Here is a 9,471-nt window from a genome sequence, read left to right on the forward strand (position 1 = left end):
GAGACGATCAACTCATAAACATGTCAGTACCCGTTGTTCCTTGGTTAATCGGGGGGAAGCTAACTAACAATGACTTCTTTTACTCTATAGGCGTTCAAATCTTCGTGGAAACCCGGATATCTGGTGCTACGACCCAACCTCCTGTCATTATATAAGGATGTAGAAGAAGCAGAGCTTCAATTGTCAATCGACCTATCTGATGTCACGGCTGTTGCTTTGGTGAAGGCCGCCAAATCCAAACGCCAACATGTCTTCGGAATATTCTCCCCTTCGAAAAATTATCGCTTCCAAGCCGTATCAGAGGTTGACGCGGAGAGCTGGGTTGATCGCATACGCAACGAGAGCTGCTCGGATGACGCAGACTCACTTGGAGGATATGACATTACGGAGAATAAGAAAGCGAGAGACGCTGTTGAGAGCATGAGCGAGACCGATTGTGACGGCCATAAAACGACTCAACATCGTGCCCCATCCATCCGGTCCGGCAATCAGCAGGCACAACAGCTTTCGCAAGACTACTCCGGGAACGAAATAGCATCCTGTTCTGATTTCTCTGATGCCATTGGCAGCATCACACCACGCCGTTCCACAGTGTCTTTACCACCCCATGATCGAAATTCTCTATCATCCTCATCGCCTCCGGATCACCACCCATCCCTGCCACGGAACACAAGCCAATTCATCGATGGCGCTCTCGGGAACCTTGATCCAGAACGAGTCATCTGCCACGGCTACCTCCTCTGCCTAAAAAGCAAGAAGGGAGTCCGGCAGTGGAAGAAGCTTTGGGTGGTCCTTCGACCGCAGAATATTTGTTTTTATAAAGATGAGCAAGAATACGCCGCTGTCAAAATCATTCCAATGCTGCAAGTTATCAACGCTGCGGAAATCGACCCAATTTCCCGATCGAAGAAGTTTTGCCTCCAGATAATCGCGGAGGACAAGACATATCGATTCTGTGCGCTGGACGAGGAAGCCCTTGCGAAATGGCTGGGTGCACTCAAGAGCCTGCTAGTTAAACGCCACGGCAGCACGTCGAGACACACAGCTGGACCTGCTATCGCTGGACCGTCCTGAAGCATATCGCTGAAATATTGAAAACTCTTGATGGTGTCCGCACTCGCGCCTTCTCCAGGTGAAAAATACCCTGCAACCATAAATATCTCCTTTGTCCGTCATCATTTTGCCGCATTTTCGTTGTTTGCTCATCTACTTAGTGCTAGAGACTGGTGTCTCTGTGCGCAAATCCGCATACTCACACGCTATTATTTCTTCTCTGTTTTTACTCCTTCTCTTCCTCTTCCTCCTGTGCATTTTCCTCTTGGCGCATTGGCGAAAGATGACCGTTTGTATCGTTGCTCCATCAGGTCATTACCGTTGGATGCTGGTATGTAACCTCTTTTAAACTTACCAACCACCTTTATATACTTTTATATTTAGCCTTTATGTGTATTTTTTTCCCCTCCTTTTCCCCTTTCTTTATTCTTATACTTGACTGCCCGCACTGAAGGCGTTGTTTTTTTCCTAGTGGACATTGATACCCTTCTTCTTCTTCTTCTTCTTCTTTTGACCTTTTTTACTCTGTTTTGTTATCCACCCTGGCAAGCTCCACACATGATGTCGCATATTCTACGCACCCTTTGGTTTTTTGCCAGGTCATTGGTGTTAAGCTTTTAGTATTGTTTCTGCTTGAATTGGACTGCAGAGGTCCCGCGAATTTGTTTTCTCCAAATTAATTTGAGAAGAAGCTTTTGGTGAAGAATCCACTGCTTTCGAATTTTAGTATTGTTGGTTCTTTTGATCTTTTATTAGATACATCTGTTGGAATAAAATGCAATGCCGTTGACCCCTGACTCCTGTAGCCCAATCCGATGACTAATAGTTGCCAAGCAATCCAGGCTTTTTCGCAGCCGAAGAGACGTTGGATTGACAGACTTCAAACGACTTTCTGTTTGCGCTTCTCACCAACACCCATTGCTATGAATATCGTACTTTACCACTCCCTGAAAAAAGATCCTTTGGATTCCTTCCTCTCTTTTATCCCTCTATATTATATCTTGAAAGTCTCTTATTCATTTACTTCTGTCTTTCCTGTGTGTCAACTAAAAACCTCAAAGGAGGCGGTGATACCAGGCTTAAAATCTAGATTAGATAGAAGGGTATGGGTTTTTTCGACCACCTTCAAACGAAGGGAAGCATAGCCATTCAACCCAAGCGGCCACAGATCCGAAGAGTCGAAACAGCAACCAAGCCCGCCCAACCTACCACGTCGAGAGCGGCACCAGTCGCATCAGAATGTTCAGGCCCAAAACCAGCCCCTCACTCTCACCAACGCCGCAACCGCAATCCCAACCCTCCCACATCCAGTAGGCGCTCCTCCAGTTCCGCCCGCGCAAGTTCCACGGCGAGCGATCCCACCCCGTCCCGGCATCATGACCCCGCCCCGCGTCTGAAAGCAAGATCCTTGACGCGAAAGCGCCCATCACTTATCCAACGGTTAACGAGTAGTAGCGATGAGAGCGATACTGAAGCGTCTTTCCTTGAGATTCGCAAGCGGATGAAAGTTAGCACAAGCGCGGAACCAGATTTACAACGCCAAGTTCGGTCGACGGTTGCGTTCGCGGAAGATGCGGGGAAACAGACAATCCCGATAGTCCATGCGTCTGATATCGCTTCGATGGACAAACCTGCGGAGTTTTCAAGAGCGTTTGGTGATGGGAGCGGTTCCGTTTCTGTAGAGCCTTTCATGGTTCGGTTGCAGTATCCTGGCATTTCCCAGGGAGAAAAGTGAGTTTATGCTTGTGCAACATTCTGACTTGATTTTAAATTTTCTGCTAATGGTTTCCATTTGTCATTTGCTGCTAGCTACCAACTCGTTATCCCTCGGGAAAAAGAAGGGTTCAAACCCTTGGATGACATAGTCCATGTAGTCAGCATAGTGTCACAACATTACATACCAGAGGAGCATGTCCATCTTTTCAACGACGAAACCACTGGGATCAATCGCCGCTTCAGACGCGCCTTGGCACATGCTTCTGAATCAGAATTCACTGCAGTAGTGGAGGAATACAACAAAATCATCAACCGGCTCCGAACTGACGGCATCATCGCGAAACACCTCGATAACATACACAGCCTGCCCCTCCCCCTAGTCGAACGAATCCTCACCCAGACATATTCCCGCACGGTCTCCCCACGTGTAGAATCCCTCCGACAGTACGAAAACGGCACAGACAACGTCTACGGCGAGCTCCTACCCCGTTTCATCTCCGATATATTCAAGCAAACCAAGCTAAAATCCGACCAGGTATTCGTCGACCTAGGTTCGGGAGTCGGCAATGTCGTCTTACAGGCAGCCTTGGAAATTGGCTGTGAGAGTTGGGGTTGCGAGGTGATGCAGAACGCCTGCGACGTAGCAGAGCTGCAGGGGAGAGAATTCGAAGCACGCTGTCGACTCTGGGGACTTTCGCCGGGCATTGTCCGACTTATCCGCGGCTCTTTCCTGACGGAAGAAAGCATCATTAGAGCGCTGCATCGAGCCGATGTCGTGCTCATTAATAACCAAGCATTTACGCCGCAGTTGAACAATGAGATCATCAACCACTTTCTCGACATGAAAGAAGGATGTCAGATTGTGTCTTTGAAGTCTTTTGTGCCCGCGGGGCATCGGATTCAGGCGCGGAATTTGAATTCGCCGGTTAATCTGTTGTCGGTTAAGCAGAAGAATTACTGGTCCGGTAGCGTAAGTTGGACAGACGCAGGGGGGACATATTTTATTGCGACAAAGGATAGTTCGAGGCTTAAATCTTTTGCAGAGGGGATAGTGAAGTAGTAAAGGAAGGGTGTACCTTATCGATGACGCCCCTTTTTTTCTTTTTTTCTTTCTTTTTCTTTTACCACCAACACTCGTTTTGGGACGGAGACTACTCGTTTATTTTGGCAAGCGAATCTACTGGTTTGTGGTTTATATATCTGGGGTGTTGGTTTTGTCTCTCTCTTTTTTGGTTTTCTGGATAGATTGGCTGGGAGAAATAGATGCAAATTGACGGTAGATTGGAACCACGCGAATAAACTTGGGTGTATTGGATTTATGATACTTTTTGTAGGTGGTTTACCGTTATTCTTAACTTCGTTTTGCTTCATTCAGCTGTTATTCTTTTCCTTTCTCGAGTTCTTATTCTTTCAAAGTCTGTCTGCTGCTACATCATTTCTTGGCTTTGGATATCCATTTGAGGGGTGAGTCAAAAAAAGTTGTCGATTCGATATTACGGCCGGAGATGTTATTTCTGGCGGCGATTACACCCCTACTTGCACAATGGGGAATTTTGGTAGTGTTCAATATAAGCCAAATTCTCATACCATGACAAATTCAACTCTAATGTAATATATATAAATAATGCGCCCACATGGTCCGAAGATGCGAACATCTGTTCCCAGAAATAACGCCCATCTGAAGAGAAAAGGTAAAACGCCGCGCCCATCGATCCGTTTCATCGATTCGATTTTTCATCAGCTCGCTTTCAAAAGAAGAGGTTATACAAGGTGCATCAAGAAACTGAGCATGAGAACGATGTCAGGAAAACTTGGATGCCTTATTCATGGCATCCGCCTCCTGCCCCATCCTTGCCATCCATCGATCAACCAATTCCTTGTTCTCGGCCTCCAGCCTCTTCGCACGGTCCTCTGCCATATTAAACTGTAGATTCAGTGATACGAGCTCCGTTTGCACGTTCTGTGAAGAAAAGATGAAAAATAGAAAATGGTCAACATATAGCGTATTCAAGAAAACAAAGCACAAGAAAAAAAAACGAAAAGCGCATCGCGTAACATACATCTAACAGCTTCGCCTTCCCCCTCAGTTCCTCATCTCGATCCTTCACCCTAGTCAGCAACAGCGCCTTTTCCGCGCTCAGCTCCTCAATGCTGCGCGCATTCGCATTCGTTTTCCGCTGCAGCTTCTCCAGCTCCGCGCTCGTCTTGGCAAGTTTATCTAGTAGCTCTGTGCGCGAGCGCTGTGCTTCGGAAAGATCTTGTCGCGCAGCAGCTAGGAGCGCGTCGTTGGGGGCCGATGCCTCGCTTCCATGCTGTCGTTTGGATGAGGGGGCGAGCTTTCTGTTGTTGTTTTCATGGATGTTACCGGCAGGCGAGCCGGCGGGCCTGGTCGGGGAAGAGGAGGAATGGGCTTTGCTTGTGCGGTCGGCTAGGCGGGTGTCTATATGGTTTTGGTATAAGTTCATATGAGGGGTCGCAGGTGATTTGAATGGTGGTGGGCAGAGCGGGTTACCTTCGCAGCTTGGGAAGGTGGTTTACGCACAGGCATCGTAAATAGCAGCGTTTGCTTGTTCACGCGCATCCCTCACTCCTAAAGCTAACAAGTATTCTTCCTGCCAGTTTGACATCATCTCATTGCGTGGTTTGGTTGGGCGGTTAAATGGATCACGCCCACACTGCACGAATTTAGTATGCGAAGGCACCTTATTATGTTTGTCTTGTTTGTCTTAGATGTGAGGTTGGTACATTAAGTTTGAAACCCCCCCCCTGGCCGCCGAGATTACACTAACCATATAACGTTAATATGTATATGCTGCTTTTTGCAAAGATCTTTATATTAATATTTTGTATACCATCCTTCTGCCTCTATAACTGCCTTCACTCGATGAGGCATTGTAGCAGAAAGATTATATGGAATGCTATCATCAATTGCATTCCATGCCTCCTTAGCTGCCTCTATTAAAGCTCTTTTTGTAGCTACTGTATCTGATGCATGCTCCAGCTCTGGATGCAGCTTATAGATCTCCTGCTTCAACAGTGCCCAAAGATTCTCTATAGGATTCAAATCTGGAGAATATGGAGGCCAAGGCATGATCTCTATATTCATCTCCTCAAGAACCTCCTTAACTATGTGAGCTGTATGAACCCTGGCTCCATCATGCATGAATATATCCCCCTCTCTCACAAATTCAGATAAAAAGGCCCTATACACATCCTTTATCACTCTTGAAGAAAGGGGTAAATAGTATGATAAAAGCAGCATTCCAACATAACTGGGTTTGGGTTAGTGATATCTTGGCATCACAGGTGTGGCAGGGGGGGTTTCAAACTTAATACCTGACACTTGTACGTACAAATTGATCCCATGCTGTGATGATCCCCACTCAGTGCCTTTAATCAAAAATTGTCATAAAATCCCATATGTTATAAACATCAAAATTAATGGAATTAGTTGGTCATAAAAGTGTTTTAATGTCGTTGCCCAGGATACTGAAATGAAGGCGTTGAAAGTGAACAGTTTAAGTAGTTTAGTGTTGGGTTGTTCCGTCTGGTAGCATGAAATCGCACTGTAGCAGCCGACAACCCCTAAAGACGGGACTAGTTTAGGGGCTTGACACCTAAATTTTGGCTGTCCGGCTAGGTGTCATGCCCCCATAACTTCTGTGAGGGCCGACATTAGCCTGTTTGTACTGTATTATACATCAATTTCGGTGCTATGCTTTATGTAGTAAGGAGCCCCAATCTTTTGCGGGTACCCGATTTACCAATAATACATTCCTAGCGTGATGCATGGATCTGTTCTGTACCTCCCGACGACTGAACCTGGAACCCATCACAGGTCCAACCATCTCGTATTGGGCTTCTTGTTCCCTGAGCTCCCACATCTCTCTTCAAGCCTCGCCGTTTACCTTCTTCTGTTGTTCCTGTCGCTGGCCTATCCAGGTAGCTTGTTTGGAGTTGGAGTCGGCTGCTACTCCTCAAACTCGCCACCCAGCCTCCGCATCCAACCCCAGCAAGGTGACGATTTGCCGCCAAGTGCTCGAATCCCACACTGCGACCCCTCCGTTGCTCTTCTTCTGCTGTTTACATCCTCTCTTGAGCCACTTCGTGTTAGATATGGCTACCCGTAAGAAGCTCCTATTGAAGGTTCGCTCGGTGGCTATTCCTCCAATCTAATCTCTCCCCCTCCTTCACAAGTTGCCTCCTTGCTGACAGTCGTCCCTTTCCTTTCGACACAATAGGTTATCGTCCTTGGCGATAGTGGTGTTGGAAAAACGAGTTTGATGAACCAATATGTCAGTTGCTATGAGTTCTTTGTTTTACATATATATATGGGGATGATGTGGAACGAAGAGCATGAAGCTTATTATCTTATTTATGTTGGGAATATGGCAGGTCAACAAGAAATACAGTTCAAGCTACAAGGCGACGATCGGTGCGGATTATCTTACAAAGGATGTTTTGGTGGATGACCGATTGGTGACCCTACAGGTACGGTTTTCTTTTCGTCTGCCTCAGAATCCACCCAGCGACCATACGACAACAGCTCCTTGCGGGAGAAGGAGAGGGCCAGCAAGAGCTTCTGTTGACTCTTCTACTTTATAGCTTTGGGATACGGCCGGACAAGAACGATTCCAGTCGCTAGGCGTCGCGTTCTACCGAGGAGCTGATTGCTGCGTTTTGGTCTACGATGTGAATAATTCCAAGAGCTTTGAAACCCTGGATAGCTGGCGAGATGAATTTCTCATCCAGGCGAGCCCGCGAGATCCTGAAAGCTTTCCCTTTGTAAGTTTTAAGCATTGCACTCATATAATCGCCGTGTTCTGTGTGCATTTTCAAAAAAAGATCGCGCTTACATGGACTGGGGGTCATAGGTCGTTTTAGGGAATAAGATCGACGTAGAAGAGAGCAAAAGAATGATATCGTCGAAGCGGGCGACGACATATTGCCAGTCCAAGGGGAATATTCCATACTTCGAAACCAGTGCTAAAGAGGCGATTAACGTTGAGCAAGCATTTGAAGGTATGCTTTGTAACGAGCTGCTCTCCCCACAAATCCTTATATATGCATGCGTATGATCTAACATAAGTTGCTCTGGAAAACAGAAATCGCGAAGAGCGCTCTTGCACAGGAAGAATCGGAAGAGTACGGCGGAGATTTTGCCGATCCCATCAACATCCACCTGGATAACGACCGTGACAACTGTGCCTGTTAATATTCTCCGTTTTATCGTGCCTTGTCCAATACCCCCAATATTTGATAGCCTTAGACTGTCATTTAAGCATGAACCACCCGCTGGAGGGTTAATTATTTTTTCATATTTTCTATAGTCCTTCTGAGATGTGTCAGTGGAGGGAGGCCTCGTTTTTATTCAGTGGAAATGTTGGATCAGTTTCTTTCTTCTGTCTTTTGCGCATTGTCATCGTCTCTTCATCATGGTGTCTGGCGTCACCTCAGTATTTTATATGCTCCTATACAGTTTCGCCCATACTTAATCCCTTATTTTTGCCCCCTCAAGTCGTTGACAGAGGGGGCCTTCCCTCTCATCATATATGTAGATATTGAGTGAGCCAAAGATGGGTTGATTTTGCACTCTTAACTCTGTATGCGTTTTGCCAATGAAAATGTGTAAGATTGGGTAAAATGAAGATGAAATTGCTACTTTGTAGTTATTTGATTTTAGGTTTGGCAGAGTCGAAGGTTCGCTCCAGTGCTGCATTATTTAAAACAATATTATGGAGCGGATTCACGAATGCGTTTGATGTCCGTGTTGACCGGACCTTTCCGCCTAAATACCCCTGTTCAACGGTGAGACGACGAGCACGGCCATCTCCGCTTTTCTCCAGCTTGGAAAGTTTGCATGCAAACTTTGATGCTCGACTTTCCGGCTCTCGCAATAAAAGCAGTTTTCTCTTCATCAGGATCTAAATGCGATATGCCTCCTCTCTGATTATAGCACTACTCATCGAACCCACGCGTCGTTATCTTTCTCACTATGCACATGGCACAGATCTCACGATCACTCACGATAGCTCTTTCCGGAGGAGCTCCTATAATTCAACCACTTCACGTCCTCTTCGAATCCTAAGTATTACAGGCATTCCTTAAAGGAGAAATTTGATTTATTTCGCGAACGGAAACACAAAAAACAAAGAAAAAGAAGGGGGGGGACAGCCATGAGTTCGGAGCAGCTGGTGGACGGAAGTGATGACGAGCTGTTGCAACAGCACAAGCCGCACCAGCACCATCTCCACGAACATCGGGCTCCTGTTGAGGACATGCAGGTCGAAGATGAAGCTTCAGGGAGCGTCATCCGGTCTGTGCGGCCTCAGTCGAGATCCACATCCAGACCGAGATCATTGACTTCGGAGCGGAAGCAAGGCGGTATGGAGCCCCGATTGCCCTTGGGCATAGGAAGACGGACTTTGGGAATCATATTACTTTTGATTGTGGTTGTTCTGTGGACAGTGTCGAACTTTTTGGCCAGTGTGAGTTCTTTTCTTTTGGCCTTCTTTATTTATACATATTTCTTTCAGAATGGAACGCCCGTTGTGCCACCGTTTTTTGTACCTGGTTAGCATGTTGGGTGTTGGGATTTTTATTTTTCCAATATCGCTCTTTTTGCACATTTATTTACATGACAATATCCTTTGAAGTAAAAACCCGAAGCTAACATTTCCTTTCACAGACCATATTTTCGAA

At 46.4% G+C, this 9,471-nt stretch overlaps 4 protein-coding genes across 4 annotated transcripts in view; 3 read left to right on the forward strand and 1 right to left on the reverse strand.

The window, feature by feature from the left end:
• The window catches only part of HCAG_02615 (predicted protein), a gene marked incomplete at both ends in the record, with an annotated part of 1,541 nt that extends 467 nt beyond the window's left edge, over window positions 1–1,074 (forward strand). Inside the window, one exon of the mRNA XM_001542394.1 lies at window positions 91–1,074. Coding sequence (XP_001542444.1) covers window positions 91–1,074 — 984 coding nt within the window. The remainder of the gene's footprint in view (window positions 1–90) is intronic.
• Window positions 1,075–2,158: 1,084 nt separating this feature from the next.
• Window positions 2,159–3,801, forward strand: HCAG_02616 (conserved hypothetical protein; the record flags this gene model as incomplete). The annotated part of the gene is made up of 3 exons (XM_001542395.1): window positions 2,159–2,784; window positions 2,863–3,739; window positions 3,790–3,801. The coding sequence occupies 3 exons, from the start codon at window positions 2,159–2,161 to the stop codon at window positions 3,799–3,801; spliced, it is 1,515 nt and encodes a 504-aa protein (XP_001542445.1).
• Window positions 3,802–4,570: 769 nt separating this feature from the next.
• Window positions 4,571–5,860, reverse strand: HCAG_02617 (predicted protein; the record flags this gene model as incomplete). Its single annotated transcript, XM_001542396.1, has 4 exons — window positions 4,571–4,729; window positions 4,830–5,209; window positions 5,312–5,444; window positions 5,651–5,860. 4 exons carry the CDS (start codon window positions 5,858–5,860, stop codon window positions 4,571–4,573), a joined length of 882 nt encoding a protein of 293 aa, XP_001542446.1.
• A 1,192-nt stretch (window positions 5,861–7,052) lies between these two features.
• On the forward strand, window positions 7,053–8,099 carry HCAG_02618 (GTP-binding protein YPT7; the record flags this gene model as incomplete). Its single annotated transcript, XM_001542397.1, has 5 exons — window positions 7,053–7,064; window positions 7,165–7,260; window positions 7,375–7,554; window positions 7,644–7,781; window positions 7,875–8,099. The coding sequence occupies 5 exons, from the start codon at window positions 7,053–7,055 to the stop codon at window positions 8,097–8,099; spliced, it is 651 nt and encodes a 216-aa protein (XP_001542447.1).
• Window positions 8,100–9,471: the final 1,372 nt, after the last annotated feature.

This window comes from Histoplasma capsulatum, genomic scaffold, assembly GCF_000149585.1.
Source record: "Histoplasma capsulatum NAm1 scaffold_2 genomic scaffold, whole genome shotgun sequence".
NCBI lineage: Eukaryota > Fungi > Ascomycota > Eurotiomycetes > Onygenales > Ajellomycetaceae > Histoplasma > Histoplasma mississippiense.